Source organism: Schistocerca nitens, chromosome 4 (assembly GCF_023898315.1).
Source record: "Schistocerca nitens isolate TAMUIC-IGC-003100 chromosome 4, iqSchNite1.1, whole genome shotgun sequence".
NCBI lineage: Eukaryota > Metazoa > Arthropoda > Insecta > Orthoptera > Acrididae > Schistocerca > Schistocerca nitens.
This window is the reverse complement of record NC_064617.1, coordinates 262,724,184-262,744,943: the sequence shown is the minus strand read 5'-3', so window position 1 is coordinate 262,744,943 and position 20,760 is coordinate 262,724,184. Positions and strand designations below refer to the sequence as shown.

General features: G+C 38.0%; 1 protein-coding gene across 3 annotated transcripts in view; it reads right to left on the bottom strand.

Annotated features, from left to right (window-relative positions):
* LOC126251819 (glutathione hydrolase-like YwrD proenzyme) overlaps window positions 1-20,760 on the bottom strand; it is a 143,741-nt gene that overhangs the window by 40,865 nt on the left and 82,116 nt on the right. For all 3 annotated transcript variants that reach the window (XM_049952476.1, XM_049952477.1, XM_049952478.1), the window contains exons 6-7: window positions 14,644-14,884; window positions 359-530 (exon numbers count right to left, since the gene is read on the bottom strand). In XM_049952476.1, the coding sequence (XP_049808433.1) occupies window positions 359-530; window positions 14,644-14,884 (413 nt within the window). The remainder of the gene's footprint in view (window positions 1-358; window positions 531-14,643; window positions 14,885-20,760) is intronic.

Below are 20,760 nucleotides of genomic sequence, written 5' to 3'. Positions count from 1 at the left end.
TTAATACTTCACTTCCAGGTTTTACATGTGCTGATAAACAGGGTAAAACAGTGTATTTATTTAAAATGTTTATCATGTTTTATTTGTCGATTAACACCTTTCATTGCCTTAGCCATAATGTTCATCACATATTGTTTGTCTTCTGTGATACTGAAATGCTTTAGGGGAAAGTTTTAGCTTATTTTACTTTCATTTCTTCGATTCTAAACAGTAAAAAATTAGGTTCTCATCCAAACCACTTCTATCATTATTATATTATCAAGTTTGTGGTAGTAGAAATTATAGAAACAAAGTTATAGCTGAAATCTAAGTAGTCCACCAACTGATTTTCGATGTACTTGTACATATAAAAACTTACGTATCGATGGAAATAAGCTTCCTTCTCTCTGCAGCATATGATTTCTGTAGAAGGCCTGAAGTTGGTACTGATACAATGTCAGGGTCAGCCACATAGTATAAGCTATCAGCAAAACTGAGCTTTAAGCTTTCTATAAGAAGGTGAAAGTAATCAGCTGAGCCTTGTCCCAGTGCTGCAACAAGAAAACAAAAATAAATTAAAATTAAAGTTGCTTGTTATAAGTTATACATTTATTGTCAAATCATTTCAACAGGTTTAATGATCGCAAATTGTTAAAAGCTACTTGGAACTTTGAGTCTCAAACTTTTTATTTTGTGGAGATTATGATCACTAACAAATTTAGACAACAAATTCAAAAAATAGTGGAAATTTGCAACAAATGAAGACAATGAACACTGCCGCTGAAAGGGAACATAACATTAAATGATTTTTGTAGAAGGTGCAGAACACAATATTACACTGCAGCAGTCGACTTTGTAAGAGTTGTGACCATGTGCTTCCAAACACTTCCTTAGAACAAAGTGAAAAAAGGTGCAATTGTTATACAAATTGTGTAAATAGTTACACTTTGATTAAGGGAAAATGATTTTCCGTAGCAGATATTGCTGCCAAAATATTTATAATGCGCAACTCAAACAATGGAAAATCCAGGATGGAATGTAACAATATTATGAAAAGGAAAGTTGCTACTCTCCGTATAGTGGAGATGCTGAATCGCAGATAGGCACAACAAAAAGACTGTCGCAAATAAAGCTTAAGGCCATGGGGCCTTCATCAAAAATAGACAAAACACACACACACACACACACACACACACACACACACACAGCTCGCACACCCATGACAGCAGTCATGTGTATGTGAGTTGGGTTTGTGTGTGTGTGTGTGTGGGGGGGGGGTGTCCATTTTTGATGAAGTTTATTTGTGACAGTCTTTTTGTTGTGCCTATCTGCGACTCAGGATTCTGCTATATGGTGAGTAGCAACTTTCCTTTTCATAATATTGTTATAATGCACAACTGTGGCTTGCAACTAACAGTTTTCAATAAAATATGTAATGTATGACAGTGTAACCTCCAAAAAATTTTCGAAAATGTACCTTTCTTTATGTAGACAGGCACTGAAATTGAGGGGAACAATTGTCTAAATGAGGATACTAGTGCTAAAATTGTACAATGCACAAATGTAGATTACAGCTAATGCTGTAACACAAGACAAGTTTTTTACAGGGCTCAATGTTTAAAAAAATATTCAATCTATCATGTCACACACTTGAGTTTTGAGTCCATCAACATGAAGAGCAGTTTCAATTTTTATGTAAAATGTTAGGATCTACATTTTCAAAGACAAGGGAAATACTTAAAGTCAGCATGTATGTGTTATAAAATTGTATAATGTATGGATTTTGCACTTAGTTCATTTTGTGACACCTTCTACACTAGTTTGTCAAAGATGAATGCTGTAGCATCAGTTTATCCCACTTAAAACAACAAAAACTGAGAAAGCGTCTGGATAACAATGCATTGGCATAGTTTTTACATGGTTGGTTGTCCATTATCCCAAAGTTCTTATTAATTCTGAGGAAATATTGTCTACTTTTCTTTGTCTTAAGTTTTTCAGTGCACTGCCAAATTCTATTCACAGTATCACATCTCCCTCCTTATTTTAATTTGCTTCCTCTGCCCTTTCCTCTGTGTACCAACTGAGTGTTAATTTACCTAGCATAGGGCATGCCTATCATATGTCACTGTTGATTATGTTCTTTAAAATATTTTTTACAAATGCAACATAATTATAGTTACATAACCTTGGTACAAATGAAATACTTCAATCATCAACAGGTTAATACTGTCATATAATATCTTGTTATTCGTAGCATTTAAAATCTATAAAATCTATCTAATCTACCTAAATCTATAAATATAATAGAGGGAAACATTCCACGTGGGAAAAAATATATCTAAAAACAAAGATGATGTGACTTACCGAACGAAAGCACTGGCAGGTCGATAGACACACAAACAAACACAAACACACACACAAATTTCAAGCTTTCGCAACAAATTGTTGCATCATCAGGAAAGAGGGAAGGAGAGGGAAAGACGAAAGGACGTGGGTTTTAAGGGAGAGGGTAAGGAGTCATTCCAATCCCAGGAGCGGAAAGACTTACCTTAGGGGGAAAAAAGGACAGGTATACACTCGCACACACACACACACACACACATATCCATCCACACATATACAGATACAAGCAGACATATTTAAAGTAAGTCTTTCCGCTCCCGGGATTGGAATGACTCCTTACCCTCTCCCTTAAAACCCACATCCTTTCGTCTTTCCCTCTCCTTCCCTCTTTCCTGATGAGGCAACAGTTTGTTGTGAAAGCTTGAAATTTGTGTGTGTGTTTGTGTTTGTTTGTGTGTCTATCGACCTGCCAGCGCTTTCGTTCGGTAAGTCACATCATCTTTGTTTTTAGATAAATCTATAAATATTTAGAGAAAGTGACAGCTTTAAGAACTTTTCACTAATTTTGTAATCAAGTACTATTTGAGCCAACACAGCAAATGAATGGAATGGAAAGACTTCCTAATAACTGATACATGGGAAAGTATCCTCTGCCTTGCACTTCATGGTGCTTTGGAAAAAGCTACTATCTCCCCATTTATATAAATAGCTATTGTTCTCCTCCTATTGGTAGTTTAATATTTAGTTGATAACTTTGGTACTTCTCAAAGAAAGTAGTTACCTACACCATATGCTACATTGTAGTGATACTTTACATTGTGCAGCTACTTTCCTTGTAGTTAACATAACTTTTCATTCCTTGAATTCAGATTTAAAAAAGAGTGTCTAATGAGGTACATTTATAATTTCCTTTTGATGTAGTTATGATTCTCATTTTATTGGTTGATATGAGCTGCTGAATACCTTTCCACCAGAATACGTAACTTAACTCTGAACACTACAGAAGAGGGCCAAGTCAGCCTGAAAATTATTTCTGTCCTTTTACTATGATTACATATCTACATTTACATCTACATCTATCCTCTGCAAATCACTGTGAGGTGTATAGCAGAGGATATAACCCATTGTGCCAATTATTAGGGTTTCTTCCTGTTTCGTTCATGTATGGAGCATGGGGAGAATGACTGTCTGAATGCCTTTGTACATTCAGTAATCATTCCAATCTTATCGTCATGATCCCCACATGAGCAATTCATAGGAGGTAGAACGGTGGGATGTCGAGGCAGTAGTGGTGGTCTGTGGTGGCCAGAGAAACTTGACTGCAATGTAAACATTCTTTATTCATTTTTTATGATGACTGAATTGTTATGATGCCATGGACATGGTCTGCCACTTCTTGTGTTTGGGGTGGGTGATGTCCATATCCCATACTGATGGCATTATTTGCTCACTCAGCCATGCATGGCCCACTGACAATGCATGGCTATGAGCAAGGACTGCCAGTGACACAAACATCCACCAGGATTCTAGTAAAGTCCCACTGCAGCTGGAAGAGAAGCTTGATCTGGTGCAGGTGGTTGGTGGTGGTACCATCCTGGCCATGAACCACTGCCCTCCAGGGCAGGAGTTCAGATACTGCTCTAGAGTATGGAAATGGCTTGTCCGCTGTACTGCTTCAAGTCCACAGTTGTGGAATCAACCCCATGAATTAGTCTGGAGGAGATGGCTGCACAGACTGAGGTCAGCTGTTCGTTGGCCCATAATGCAGGGGAGACTTGCATGGCCCTGTCATTGTGAAAGATGCTGCTGGACTGTGTGTAACTGTACTAGAACCAGAGGGTATTTATAGTGGTTAATGGCACATTTGTTGTGCTGATATGTTGCTTCTAGGCATGTAGAGGTCAACGCCTTCACGGAATAATCATGTGGAAACACCCCTCAAGCTGATTTGTAGTTTCTATGATGTTGCTGAGAGTGCATGGCTCAGCCCAGCTCACCTGGTGGTAGGTAAGCAGGTTCATTTATGAAATCATATACCAGCATCTCTACACCTGCCTGCTTGCCCAACATACTGTTGCAATGGAGTTGCTTTTCTTACAGTAATGACCAAAATTAATGATGGCACTACAGAATACACCAGCATGATAATTTTTCTTGTTTAGGTTTGTGAAGACACTATTTGTAAGGTATTGTATCACATTCTCTGTGGCAATGCCTTTAGAAAAACCAAACTGAGAGGCAGTTAACCATTTTTGCTCATTTGAATGAGTCGGTATTGTATCATAGGCCACTTTCTCAAACACTTTTGAGAAAAATGGAAGGATTGAAATAATTTGTAATTAGAGGTGATTTTCTTATCTCCAGTTTTATAGAAAAGTGAATAATACATCCTGAGTCATTGATTGATCACAAAGATAGATTAAGGGTAATCCAATCAAGTAAGCTAAAGATTTTAATATTCTGGTAGAAACACCACCATACCTAGTAGAATTTGTTGTATCCTGCCTATTCTTCAAATATGGGGCTCCTAGGAAACTTGCTTTCTCGAATTACTAGACAACAATTTAGTCAAATCATATTAATGAGTTTTTATTACAATAGAATAAATGACAATACTTAACTTTGAGAATTTACAATGATGTGTCATAAGCAAAGGGGTACATGCAATATAATCAAAGTCTTTCAATATAATGATCCCAATACAAGTGAAGTAATATTGTGGATGCTTCTATCCAGGTCACTGGTCTTGATGCTTCTGTCAAACAGGGCCATGGCCAGTCAGCACTGCCATCATGTTGTCACCCTGGACAGTGGTCTTTCAGTGTGCAATTGACTGACGTCTTCTTCACAGCCCTCTCTGCTCTAATGTTTTTGACTGGCATGCCGGCACTTGACTTAACAACGGAACAAAATTTCTACTATTTTTCGAGCTGACAAATTTAGCAAGCCCCTTAGGGACTGTATTTTTTAAACAAATGTCTGTTAGTGGTGCAGGCAGTGTTGCTGTTGTTGTTGTGGTCTTCAGTCCAGAGACTGGTTTGATGCAGCTCTCCATGCTCTTCTATCCTGTGCAAGCTTCTTCATCTCCCAGCACCTACTGCAAACTACATCCTTCTGAATCTGTTTAGTGTATTCATCTCTTGGTCTCCCTCTACGATTTTTACCCTCCACGCTGCCCTCCAATACCAAATTGGTGAGCCCTTGATGCCTCAGAATATGCCCTACCAACCAATCCCTTCTTCTAGTTAAGTTGTGCCACAAATTTCTCTTCTCTCCAATTATATTCAATACCTCCTCATCTACCCATCTAATCTTCAGCATTCTTCTGTAGCACCACATTTTGAAAGCTTCTATTCTCTCCTTGTCTAAACTATTTGTCATCCATGTTTCACTTCCATACATGGCTACACTCCATACAAATACTTTCAGAAACGACTTCCTGACACTTAAATCTATACTCGATGTTAACAAATTTCTCATCTTCAGAAATACTTTCCTTGCCATTGCCAATCTACATTTTATATCCTCTCTACTTCGACCATCATCAGTTATTTTGCTCCCCAAATAGCAAAACTCATTTACTACTTTAAGCGTCTCATTTCCTAATCTAATTCCCACAGCATCACCCAATTTAATCTGACTACATTCCATTATTCTCATTTTGCTTTTGTTGATGTTCATCTTATATCCTCCTTTCAAGACCATGTCTATTCCGTTCAGCTGCTCTTCCAGGACCTTTGCTGTCTCTGACAGAATTACAATGTCATCGACGAACCTCAAAAATTTAATTTGTTCTCCATGGATTTTAATTCCTACTCCAAATTTTTCTTTTGTTTCCTTTACTGCTTGCTCAATATGCAGATTGAATAACATCGGGGAGAGGCTACAACCCTGTCTCACTCCCTTCCCAACCACTGCTTCCCTTTCATGACCCTCGATTCTTATAACTGTCATCTGGTTTCTGTACAAATTGTAAATAGCCTTTCGCTCCCTGTATTTTACCCCTGCCACCTTCAGAATTTGAAAAAGAGTAATCCCATCAACATTGTCAAAAGCTTTCTCTAAGACACAGGCAGTGTATGTAACAGTAAATATAATGCAATTTGTTATGCTTTTCTGTGACTCCGCATGTCTGCTATTGGTGAGTAGCAACTATCCTTTTCATAATATTGTCACATTCCATCCTGTATTTTCCATTATTTAATCTTCAAATTTGGTGGTCAATGACTTGAAAGTGTCATAATTCCTACTAGTGTTACTTTTTGGCAGTTCAGTAAAATTTTGGTTGCTATTTTTATTTATTACTAGTTTAAAAGCAAATTGCCAGTCTTTGCACCACTTTGAAATCTTATCAAGATCTTATTTTAGGTGCTGACCACACAATTTGTGTTTTAATTTTAAATAGTTACACTAATAATTTAATGTGTTGTATGATAGCACTGTGACAAAACCCACATAAGGGCCACATCTTTTCCTTTTCACATATGGATTTATGATCTGAGATGTTTGTGCCCTTAACTACTGTGGCTGTGTGAAATCCTTATTAGGGATACAAACACATGTTGCTTCCTTCACATTGATGGGTGGAATGCGTCATGCTATATTAATTACAAATATGTTACTATGGTGTAGCTTGATAATGGCTGACAGGGAAAAATAATATAATCTCCAAATAAAAAAATAAAGTTGTTATTTCAAAATAAAACTGGCAATGCAGGAAAATTACTCCCTCCAAGTGTGAAAACAGCACATGCTTTTTCCATGCTGTATGCTGTGAAGCTACCAATGTGGATAGAGATATGTCTAGCCTTTGGCACTGTAATAGCTGTACATACAGTATTGCTTCATGGTTATGGAAAAAGAGTGGCCGATTATAAAACTTAAAGTTCATCTTCTACTAGCAAAGGAAGAATTAGTATGGCTGAGGGCTGTGGTTGGCAGCGGCAACGTTAGTAATTAGTAAATTCCATCCTGGATTTTCCATTGTTTGAAAGTTAGTAATGGGGTAGATAACTTGACTGTGATCAAACCAGCCAGACCAGGCATGAGTTTCAAAAGCTCTGCTATCTTCAGTCCGGATGCCTCCAACAGCTTCACTTCTCAGGAGTGTAGACAAAAGTGTGCAGAGAACCCAAAGAGTTCAGGAACACACTGATAAGACAAGGACAGTAGTTAGGTGGTTAACAAGCTCAAGAAAGCACTTATCCTAGGGAGTACTAATGTGAGGGGGTTGTCTGAGCCAGTACAGAACTCCCTGAGTAGTGAATACCAGGCAACTACTATTGCTAAGCCAAGCGAAGGGCTCAGAAATGTCACTAAATGATTTAGGCTCTCTGGGGAAAGATCTTGGTGACAGGAAAAAAAAGTGTAGGTCATTCCCATTTTCAAGTTGGGTAATAGGGCAGATGCACATAATTATAGGGTCATATCATTGACATCAATTTGTTGTAGAATTATATTTTGTGCTCAGTATTATGATGTTTCTGGAGACTGAAAATCTCCTCTATAAAAATCAACATGAGTTCCACAAACAGAGCTCTTGTGAAACTCAGCTTGCTCTGTTCCTCCATGAGGTGCATAGTGTTGTAGACAACAGTACTTAGGAAGGCATTTCACACTATCCTACACTGCCATTTAGTGAAAAAAATATGAGCTTACAGAGTATTGGACCAGATTTGTGACTGGATACAAGACTTACTTCCTTACAGACAGAACTCAGTATGTCACTTGTAATGGAACGAAATTGACAGATGTAAAGGTACTTTCCAGAGTACCCCAAAGAAGTGTGATAGGTCCATTTCTTCTTACAATGTATACAAATGATCTAGTAGAAAGCATCAGAAAAATTAAAACTGTTCACAGATGATACTGTTGTCTAGAAGGATGTAGCAATACCAGAAGACTATCAATTTGCAGAATGACCTGCAGAGGATTGATAAGTGGTGCAGACTCTGGCAATTGACCCTGAACATAAATAAGTGTAACATATAGCACATACATAGGAAAAGAAATCAACTGCTGTACAACCATACTACTGATGACAAATTGCTGGAAACAATATGTACCATAAAATATGTAGAGCGACCTTAAGTGGAATGAACATGTGAAACAAATAGCAGCAAAATCAAATGCTAGACTGGAATTAATAGGTAGAATCTTCAGGAAATGTAACTCACCCACAAAGGAAGTGGCTTACAAGGCACTTGTTCATCTGTTTCTTGAATATTGTTCATCAGTCTGGGATCTACTGTGCATAGAAGAGGTAAGGGAGATCCGATGAGGAGCAGCACATATTGTCACAAGATCATTTAGTCTGCATGAGAGTGTTACAGAGATGGTCAACAAACTCCAGTGGCAGATGCTGTAAGAGATGCATTGTACATAATGGAGAGGTTTACTATCAAACTTTCAAGAGAGTACTTTCTGGGAAGAGTCAGACAATACGTTACTCCTCCCACATACATCTTGGAAAAAGACAATGATGAGAAAATTTGAGAAGTTAGAGCTAACACAGAGGCTTACTGACACTCATTCTTCCCATGCACCATTTGTTAGTGTGATGGGGGAGGGGGATTGGTTAGTGGTACCAGAAGTACCCTCCACTGTGAACCATTTTGTGGCCTACAGAGTATGGTGTAGATGTAGATGAACAACCCCTGAAAAGAACAGCTTTCATAAATTCCATCTCAGTTACCATACCTTTGAAAGTAGAATTTAAAAAACAAAAGAAAAAGATTCGAACATCCATGTCATGCCAGTCAGTATGTGCTATACTCCATTGTACCCGAATTTGTGATTTGTCTGAAAAAAAGAAACAACTTCCAGGAACCTCCTTATTGTACTCTGAGATTTCTATGGGTGATGGTAGCCCTATAACCCAGAAACCATATCACAAACCTTATTGCTTGCAGTCTACAGTAGAGAAAACTGTTTTAAATTTTCCAGAAGGAGGAGTAATTCAATCTTCTTTCAGTCCTCAGTTTCATCTATAGTGATAGTCCACAACCTTTTGTTGTCAGTAGCAACACATGAACAGTGTCTTTAGTACATACCGCATTCTGGGTTTAGCGCTTTTCCTGCTACCATCTTAGTGCAGCAAAAAGTCATACATTTTTCTCAACTTGTGTCTGCCTCGATAGCTGAGTGGTCAGTGAGACCAAATGCTGTGCAAAGGGGCCCAGGTTCAGTTCCCGGCTGGGTTGGAGATTTTCTCCTCTCAGGGACAGAGTGTTTTGTTGTCTTCATCATCATTTCATCCCAATCAACACGCAAGTTGCCAAAGTGGCATCAGCTCAAAAGACTTGCAACAAGCGACCAGTGTACCCAACAGGAGGCTCTAGCCACACAACATTTCATTTCTCAACTTGTGTTTGCACAGTATTTTTTTGTGTTCAAATTTTAATGACTTTCATAGAAATGACCCCAAAGATTAAGCCACAAGAAGATGACCATAAGAGAAAGAAAATGACCTTAGAAATAAAATGTAAAATCTTTGAAAAATGTGAATGTAGTGTGAGCGTTGCTGAGTTAACATGCACGTACAACCAGTCTGCATCAACTATTTGCACCATCCTCAAGAACAAGGACAAGATTAGGGAGATAGGTGCTTCAAGGGGAGTGAGTAGAGCATCTAAATAATAGTTTCATATGCTGAATGATGTCAACAGGTTGCTCCTTATATGGTTGAATGAATTGGCAGGTGACGCTATTAATGACAACATCATTTGTAAGAAGGTGAGAGAGAATGAGTTTCGTCGATCTTGTTAAGAAGACGCCTGGATCATCAGCGGCCAAAGAAGATTTTAAGGGAAACTGTGGGTGGTTCCAGAAGTTTAAGAGAAGAACTGGCATCCATAGCATTGTGAGGTATGATGAAGCAGCCAGCTCCAACTAAAAGGCAGTCGAGAACCTCATCAGCAACTTCAAGATGCTCATAGATTCTGAATTATCTGCCACCACAGGTTTTTAATTGTGACAAAGACATGTGTATTCTGGAAAAAGGTGTCAAAGCATACCTTTATAACAGCAGAAGAGAAGGCATTGCCCAGTCACAAGCCAAAGAAAGACCTTCTCACACTGTTATTTGGTGCCAATGCAAGCTGTGGTTTGAAAATTAAACTGTTGCATGTTTGCCATACAGAAACTCCATGAGCCTTCAGGAAGTGTAAAGTCCAGAGGAGCAGGTTAAATGTGATGTGGAGGTCCAACAACAAGGCTTGGGTGACACTTGATCTTTTTTGTGATTGGATCAATGAAGTGTTTTGTCCTTCAGAGAAAATGTATTTGCTTGAGATTAATCTTCCACTCCATATCTTGCTTGTTATGGGCAACTCTCCTGCCCATTTTCCAGGTCTACAAGACCACTCCTTGGAGAATTTAAATTTGTTAAGATCCAATTTCTGCCCCCCAAACACTACTCTATTACTCCAGTCTATGGACCAGCAGATTATTTCTAACTTTAAGAAGCTCTATACTAAAGCATTCTCCAAGCATTGCTCTGAGCTGACAGAATCTACCAATATCACTCTTTTAGAGTGTTGGAAATATCACTTTAACATTGTTGCATATGTTAGGATGATCAAAAAGGCATAGGAAGTGGTTACTAAGAGAACTCTCACTACTGCTTGGAAGAAGCTTTAGCCAGAGTCAGTACCTGTGGAGCCTGTAGTCAATGAGATTGTGTCTTTGGCCAAGAGCATGGGACTAGAAGTGGATATCAATGATATTGAGGAGCTTGTGGAAGATCACACCCAAGAAATGACCACTGAAGAGCTTATGGAGTTGCAGTGTGTTTCACGGCAGGAATCTGTGGAGAGGAGTTCTTCGGAGGAGGAGGAGGTGGTGGTGGTAACAGCAAAGCAGCAATCTTCTAGTGCAATAAGAGAAATGCTGAAAGCATGGGAATTGGTTGCATCTTACATTGAAAATCACCACCCCAATAAAGCAGTGGTTATGCTCACTACAAATTTATTTGACAATAGTGCTGTGTCGCATTTCCACCAAGTGTTCAAGTGTCAGCAGAAACAAATGACTATAGATAGCTTCCTAATAAAAAAGAATTAGTTATGTATCATGAATAATAAAGTACATAATACTGCATGTATAATTTTCTTTCAATAAATGGCATGAATAAGATAAAACTTTTAATACTTTTTCTGCAAGGAATCCATTATCACATTTTACATTAATTTATATGGGGTAAACTGTTTCACTTAATGAATGTTTTTCACTATGAGTAAGATTCTGGAGGTTCCACTGTACTTATTTCATTCATCTTTTCAGTGGTATGAGGATTAAATGGGGGAAATTATCCTGGGTTTCCCTTTGTAAATGAATATTTGAAAACAGAGTTGAGCATTTCAGCTTTTGCTTTACTACCCTCAATTTCAGTTCCTTTTCCATTAACTAGAGACTGGACACTAACTTTGGTGCCACTAATAGGCTTTACATATGACTAGAATTGCTTTTGTTTCAGTGAAAGATAACTTGACAATATTCTGCTGCAGTAGTCACTGAAGGCATCGTGCAATGCTCTCTTAACACCCAAATGTGTTTTACTCAGCATCTGTCTGTCTATAGCTCTACACTGTGGTTTACATCTATTATGCAGTAATCTCAGTTTCTTTACAGTGACTGTATACCATGGAGATTCCCTCCCATTACGAACTATTCTACTGTGTACATATCTTTCCAGTGCATGGTCAGACTTTACCCAGAGTTCCTGTGCATGCCCCTGCCCTGTGCACACAAATGATGAAGAAAAATCAGTTGGTTATGCATTGTGTCAACTGTATCAAACTGAACAAAACTGTAGCACCACATAGAAGGAACTTCTGGTGCTTGTTTTTGGCACTCATTACTGTCAGTACTAGTTATATGTACAACAACCTATGATTATTACTGTGCATGCTGCCTTACGATGGCTATTACATTTAAAAGATACCAGTAGCAGACTTGTTAGGTGGGGATTAAAACTGAAGAATATGAGTACATAGTCAAAGACAGGCTGAGCAAATTAAATCAGAATGCAGGTGCCTTGAATAGGACAATTAAGGTCCTACAGTAAATGATGTTCATATCGAGGAATTAAGAAAGGCACAAGACTCTGATGCCAGGGGTAAGAAATTGGCTACATCTCCCTATTTTATTACAAGAGATGATGTTTCAAAAATGAATCTTGGAGAACAGACAGTAGTTCTGAAGACTATCGCAAGCACATACTGCAACAATGTCATGATAGCATGCACATATATCATGATGCAAAAAGCATAACAAAATGAGGATATAGAGGATTATGTTCAAAACTTTCTCCCTTGCATTAAGAGAGTGCAAGGACAAAGACCAACTATACCTCTTCAAACCCTACCTGTGGCAGCAGGCTCTTTTTAAATCACAGCACTTGATATAGCTGGGTGATTCCCCATTACAGCCAAAAATAACAGATATTTTTTGTCTACCACTGATCATTTCTTTCATTACTTTGTTATGATACTGATTGAACACATGACCACTGAGACAGTTGTGAAAGCAGTTACCATTCATTTATTACTACCATCTGGGAGTCTAGAGTCTGGGATCATCTACTGTCAAATGTGATCTCATCAAACAACACGAGGGCACATGAAACCACAGGTTTGAGTCTCTGTGAGGACATTTTTCATTGCAAAATGCAGTTCTCTTTCAAAATTGGTAAGCTGCTATGAGATGAAACACCTGGTTAAAAAATGAAAGTTTCTTTGGAAGACAGTTCAGCAGAACATTGCAGCCATGATGAAAGAATGTTAGGATGTCACTATATTAAGTAGGAAATTATGTTATGTTACAACAAACCACCATAAAACTAGGCAGAACTGATAAATTTATGTATCTCTGGGATAGACCATTCTGTATACTTTGTTTTACAGCAGTTGTTAATGTCAAATTACGGCTCCCTCATCAGAAGATTTGGGTTCATTTTGACTGCTTCACCAAGAATAAAGGTAGCAATACGTAGTGGATCCAACAAAACTTCATTCAGCCAAAAAGCTAATGCAGAGTGAAACTGTTACACAGCAACCGATGAGTTCCTGTTACAAAGTTCTTTCCCCCGGTACAATTTACTATCTAGGGATTAACAACAGATTTCATCTTAAATCTTAGGTGGGAGTATATGCCAGTATTTTCTGTTTCAGTCTATTGTTGAGCCATACTGGTGATTGTGTTGTGTATTCTCAATACATCAGTCTCATGTTTAGCTAGAAATTTTGCTTAAGTGTTGCATACATGTATTGTATCTTGTTCACTGACATCCCCATGATTCCATACCTTAGCGGCTGTATCATAAGCAAACATCTAGTGTTTTAGCTTGACCATACTATGTTCCCATTTTGCTTTCATAACATGGCCAGTTCTATATTCTTTTGTCTTTTGGCACAGTAAAGTGTGATTTTTACATATTCCATTCCCCTGAGTGAATTATGTGACACTGTTAGTTTGATAGTACCATTCCTCTGGAGAGAACTTCTCCTCCACTGAGCTGCTTACTATGTGCAATAGCCTGTACATTATGGACATCTGGCTTTTGTCAAACAACACCAGCCAAACAGCTGGTGCCTTTTCTTTGCCTCACCCCCCCCCATCCCCCCCCCTCCCAACCACAATTCTCCCAAAACTAACTGATAAGCCATTTTCATCCTCATGTCATTCTTTTACGCCTTTATCTATATTTTATAATCTGCTTTTACTTTGAATATTTCTGTCATATGTTTGCAATATTTTTCTACATTGTCACATAGTTTTAACCATTGTACGGTATGGCAAAGTTATGTTCAAAGTTTGTGAAGTTTTGAGAACTTTTGCTATGAAACCATTGCTCTCAAGTTTGCTGCTTTGTTTTAGAAGGAATCTGCAGAAATAAGATCTCAGTCTCCAATGGATCAAACCACCTACTGTTCATTTCCTCCAGCAAGATTCGCCCCCCCCCCCTCCCCCCTCCCCCCACTGTTACCCTCACCATGTAATTCTCATAAGAAATTATAACCATACAATTTCAGAATATCAGTATGTTATTTACAAGCCCATACTGTATTTGAATCCTGTCTGCAGCCATTTCCACTGAGCAACTGTACTAGAGCATTTGCCTTCAAAAGATAAAGAGTCCAGGTTACAGTTACAGTCCAGCACACAGTTTTAATTTGCCAGGGAGTTTCAAAAATCTTCTTTAAGATTTCCAGGAATACCATCAATTATAGTTAGTGTTAACAATAGGACTGAAAAAATGAAGTTAGTTTGTAACAATTAACTGTCACTATAGTACACAACTTAGTTTTACTATTTTATTACCTTGAATATCGTAACCTTCTAAAATATTCAGTGCCATTAATGTTGTGATACCAAGACCATTAGGTGGTATTTCCCAAACAGTGTAGTCCTTGTAATCTACAGAAATGGGCTGCACTTCAGTACTTGTGTGATCTTTGAGATCATCCAGTGCTAAGTAACCTCCAAGTCTTTGAACTTCTGCAACTATAGCTTGTCCTATACGACCTGTATAAAAGCTTGTCTTTCCTTCCTGTGCAAGAACCTGTGAACAAAATAAATAAATTATTTAAAAGCATCTATCGGCAGGAATTGTCTATGACCTATCAAAGATTTTAATTTTTTTATTTTTAATTTATTTTCTCTCCTTTGGCATCAGTTTACTATTTTTAAATTGATCCATAAGAAAATCTACACATACTGTTAGAATGCATGGATAATCCAGAAAATGCATGGTCATGTGAACTTGAGTTTGAATGGAAATACTTTTACAAGCTGTAGAAAGGGATGGATGAAAGAAGTGAGTAAGGGAAGCTTGTAAATATAAATTACAGTTTATGGGAAGAACAGTGAGAAAAATTTAACTGTTGGTTGCTTGGTTGGCTGGTTGATTTGGGGGAGGGGACCAAACAGCAAGGTCATTGGTGCCATCTGATTATGGAAGGAAGTTGGCCATGCCCTGGCAAAGGAACCATCCTGGATGGCCGGATGCAGGCTTGAACTATTGTCCTTCCAAATGCGAGTCCAGTGTGCTAACCACTGTGCCACCTTACTCAGTAATTTAAATGTACTCATTTTCTTGTTATTCTGGAAGGAAAATATATGAATGACAACAATCAATGTGTTAAAATATAAAATAAAATATATAGATAACAAATTTACTCACCAAGTGATCATAGGAGAAAACACACATCAAAGATATGAAATGCACAAGATTTTTGAGCCAGTGCTACCTTCTTCTGGCAGAAGAGTTAAAGGGAAATGAAGAAGGATGAAGGATAAGGACTGGCAAACTTTAGAGAGTGAAGAAGTTATGAAAAAGTCACTCAGAAATCCAGATCAGGAAAGACTGTATGGGATGAAAAGAAAAGACTGGTTGTTGGTGGCAACACTAGATGAGATCTGAAAAACCTGAGAACTTAAAGATGGTAGATAGAGTAATGAGCAAGACACAGATGATTGAAAAACACTGTGCACGGCAGCAAAGAAAGGAATAGTTACCAAAAAGAAATTTTGAGACCACAGATGGTATAAATTTAGGCCAGGTGACTGGCAAAAACCAAATGCATATTGTAATGCTCATTCCCACCCATGGAGTTCTGAGAACCTGGTGTCAGGAAAGAGAATCCAGATGACATGTATAGTGAAACAGGCATTGAGATCACAACTATTGCAACAAGATATTGTGTATTACCACTATACACCCTCTGTCTATGCCCATTCACACTAACTGATATCTTGGTGGCATTCATACCAATGTAGAAGGCTAAAGAGTGCTTACATAACAGCTGGTACATAACATGTGTCATTCCATAAGTGGCTCTTCTTTTGATAGTATATATTTTATCAGCTACAGCACTGGTATACATGGTGGTAGGAGTGTGCATCTGGCAAGTGTTTTAGGGGGACAGTCACAGGGGTAGGAGCCATAGGATAGGAAAATGGGCACAGGGATCAATAAAACCTGGAATGGATGTGATGGCCCAGGAAATCCGGGATAGTTACATACAGTGAAGGCTGAGGTGAGAATGGTGATTTACTGCTATAAAGAGTCTAAAAAGAGTCTGCATCTGAACAAATTTGTTTGCCTTGAATGCCAAGGCTGCATGGGCAGGAGGGGTGGGGCACTTGACATGAAAAGAATGACAGCTGTCAAAAATGTAAATATTGTTTTTTGTTTGTAAGTTTAATATGAACAGAAGTGTGCAGATGACCCTGTATGAGAATTAGGTCAGTATCAATAGAAGTGGCATGAGATTCAAATAAGAACCATGTATAATTTAATTGAGAGTATTTATATAGGAATTTCAAAACTTTTTACAGATCAGTCTCATTACGAGCCTGATGTGGCCACCCACTTCATACATAGTAGCGCCTACTGCATCGGCATTCCACTTCCATGTCCAACCAACACGGGATGCATGTATCACAGCGCATATACTCACCAGGAAAACTCTCATTGTCTGTGTTGTCAAGAAAAATATTTACTGGTGGCCACAACACAACACAACACCAGATCTCCACCAATGGCCACCAGGGCCACTATCCATTCATGAAGCCTGCAGAACAGTTTACCAGAGGTTGCAGCTAGCCCAAGAGCTACTTTGATGCACCAGGCATGTGATCACAAATAGTTCAGGCAGATACATCTGCCAAATGGGCTTTATAGGGTGGCGCACTGCCAGCAAAGGGCAGTTCAACACACTGCTTGGAAGTGTACAGAGCTCCACCTGGCAGCCACAGCCAGACGCCTCTTCTAGCTGGCCAATCTCATACAGATGGACTTGATATAGTTGATGAACATCTTGATATTGTAGAATTGTTTTATTGTGATCTCTCCCTGTGAAGAGTTGGGTCTTTTCTATTATTATTTGTTATTTTATATTTGTGACAATCCACAGCTGGGATCGAATCTGTTGTTCTTTTGGAGATTGTATTATTGTTTCGTTTTAGTGAGTCCAATAAATTGTTTTTGGACTTGTGTTTTCCACATTTCTATTCTGCTAGTGCAGATACTTCAGATTCCATGTGGCAAAATGTCATCAGTGTATCTAAAGTAAACCAACATCTAAAGGAAAGCTCACTCCAAGCCACTCATGAGAAGGTTGACATACAGAGGAGCCATCGTGTTCCCAAGGCAGTAGCCCTGATATGATGTATGTCTGCCCTCAAAGGTAAAGTAGTTGTTCGTAAGTGTCAAGGTCATTAAGGTGAGCAGGAAGGTTGTCATAGGTTTGGAATCAAATGAGTAGTGGCTGAGGTAATGTTCAGTAGCATCCTTGTACATGGGGAATACATGCTGCAAGTGGGATGAGCACAGATTTGAGATAATTCAGGAAATCGTCGTGTCTTTAATCTAGGAGAGCTAATAAAATCGTATATGAGCAATAGAAAACAATTTGTCTTGCTTAAAACAAACAGTGGGTCTTACAAATCTAAAATTACTGATATCAAATATGGAGTGCCTCAAGGTTCTGTCTTGGGACCCTTTCTTTTCTTGATTTATGTTAATGATATACAGTATTGTTCTCCTAACTGTACAAAAATATTGTATGCAGATGACACATCAATAGTGTGTAAACACAAAGACTATGAGAATCTGGAGGTACAGTGCAACAGTGTAACTAATGAAATAGTCAAGTATTTTAATGAAAGCCATCTAAATGTAAGTGCTTCAAAGACTGCAATGATGGAATTTAACACAAGGAAAAAAATAGAATTTGACATGAAATTATCCATAGGAAATGACATTGTAAAAAAGGAAAAATGGACAAAGTTGTTGGGAATTACAATCAAGGACAGCCTCAAATGGGACTTGCATATTGATTCCTTAGCATGTAAGCTGTCGAAGAATTTGTTTGCTATAAATATGATCAGCAAATATTGTAAGGACATGTGTGTACTAAAAACTGCTTATCATGCCTTATTGTCATCAAACTTAAAATATGCTGTAGAAATATGGGGTGCAACAACTCAAGCCAACCTAAGTACATTATTAATACTACAGAAAAAAGTTATCAAAATTATTTGTGGTGCCAAACCTCGAGAATCATGTCGGAATCTGTTCCCAAAATTAGGTGTGCTTACCATTATAGGTGTATACATATTGAAAGTTATATTGCTTGTGAAAACAATAAATCCGAATTTCAACTGTGACCTGCACCAGTATGATACAAGGCAAAAGTTCAGATACCATGTAAATAGCCACAGAACAGCTTTATACGAAAAAAATGCACTTCATGCTGGGCTGAAGCTAGCCAATGCCCTACCAAAAAGTCTCACAACCCTTCCTACTAACAAATTAAAAGATCAACTAAAACAAATTCTAATTGAAAACCCTTTTTATTCCCTAGACGAGTATTATATCTGTATGTAAAGTGCTTCATAAGTATGTCAAGCTCATAGTTTTAAGTAACCTGCAACTAATATAATGCTGATAAAAACAATATTTGTAATATCGTGATTGTATACTACCAAATGTAAAATCCATCAAAATGTAAAATTTATTAATACAAACAAATCTTTAGTTTGTAATTTATAAACTGACGTATTCAGAAGAATAATCTGTATGATGTCCTGAAACTGTATTATTTCTAGGGATTGTATTTGATTATTCGATGTTGAATAAATATTATTATTATTATTATTATTATTATTACTGTAGGTTACACATGTTAATATACCATGGCAGATATATGTTCGGTGACTGCTTTGAAGCCAGCAACTATGAGGTGGCAAGGCTGGATATTAGAAAGAAGGTAAAAGGTGGATGTGTGTGATTTGGGATGGTGTAGGAAATTCTACAGTTGATCTGTCAGTCCTTGTGAAGGATCTTAGGTTTCAAGGAGAGATGACATGTCAGTTTGTACCACAGCAATGGGATCTCAGTGGGAGATGCTATATGTAGAAGTTTCAGAAAGCTGGTGTAGACCCTTTCTTACATATTCCTGTTGTCAAGTACCACAGTGGTAGATTGCTTGTCTGCCAGGTGTCTGATAATAGAGTCATCATTTTTAAATCTGCAGAGGACATGTCAGGGTGAGAAAGTGAGTGAAGCAATGCTGGATGTTAGGAATTCCTTGAAAGCTTGTAAGAGGTGATGAGGTACTGGTGTTGGATTAAGTTGGACTCTTGGTTGAAACTGTACAAGGCAGGGTTCAATGTCAAGTTTGCAGTTGGAAATGCTTTGAGATTAAGTTTCACAGTGTTACTTGCAATTCTTTCACATTTTTATGTGTTTCAAACTGTCCTGGATGATTGTTACTATTTCCTGCATATTTTACTTCTCTAATCTAGCAGATTAATTTTTATTTGATGACTTCCTGTCTCTGTTTGCCCTGTTTTTCAGCTTTTGTCATTTTCATGAACTTTGACAATCACAATTTTTTTAAAACTTTCTTATCATATTTTTCAGTTTTCTTGAGAGAAATTCTGCTCCCCTGTCAAATCAGTCATTATCTTTCTTAGTTTTTGTCTGTTCTCACAATTTTCATTTTATTTTCCTACATTTTTCCAATCTTCTGCCTTCCTTGTCTTTTTTCCCTCTCATTTTCCCCTCTCTGCTTCTTTTTCACCTCTCCCACTATCTCTGATACAGTAAACCCTCTTCTTAGCACATAATGAATCTAATCATATATTATATTTTGTCCTTTTGAAAACATGTTTTTGTACTACCTAAATTTAGGTCCCAAATTCTCTTTCTTGAAACATGCTTGTCCCTTTGAGCTTCCCACAAAGATCTAAGTTTGGAAGTCATCCAGGACATCTACAAACCACAACAACAGCTAGACTTCACCTCCAAAAACCATCCTACATTCTCCTAAACTACTTTAACAGTGGTCTTTCAATCCTTGTCACACTCCAGCTCCCAAAACAGCCACTCCATCAACCACCACTCCTCTCCTGCAAACCAAGCTTGGCCAACTTTCTTAATATCCCCCAACCTTCACAACTACTTCCCAGAACATTGACACTCAGGATTTCAAGGACCAGCCAGAAGGTACAGAGAAGGTACAGTATTCTCAATCTCACATTTAAGGTCTTCTCCCCTCCTGAATTATCTATATTATAAAAGGGTCTCAGTTTCAAACCTAAACCTGCCTTCAATCATATTGATTTGGTTAAGAACCTATTTTCCTTGACATGTAATGTCAACTGGAAGTATCACTTTGCAGCCAATCACAAAACATTTTCAACAGCAAATCTGACACTGAATTCTGTCTTGAACAGTTGAAACAAGATCCCAACTTGATCCACCACCACTACCCCTTACAAACTTTCCAAGAAGTCCTAGCATCCAGCATTGGTTCACCACTCTTTCTCAGTTGCCTACAACATGACCTTAACATGTCCTCTGCAGAATCACAGGCACTTCATTTGCTAAAATCTTATGACTCCATCACTATTCTCCCAGTGGATAAG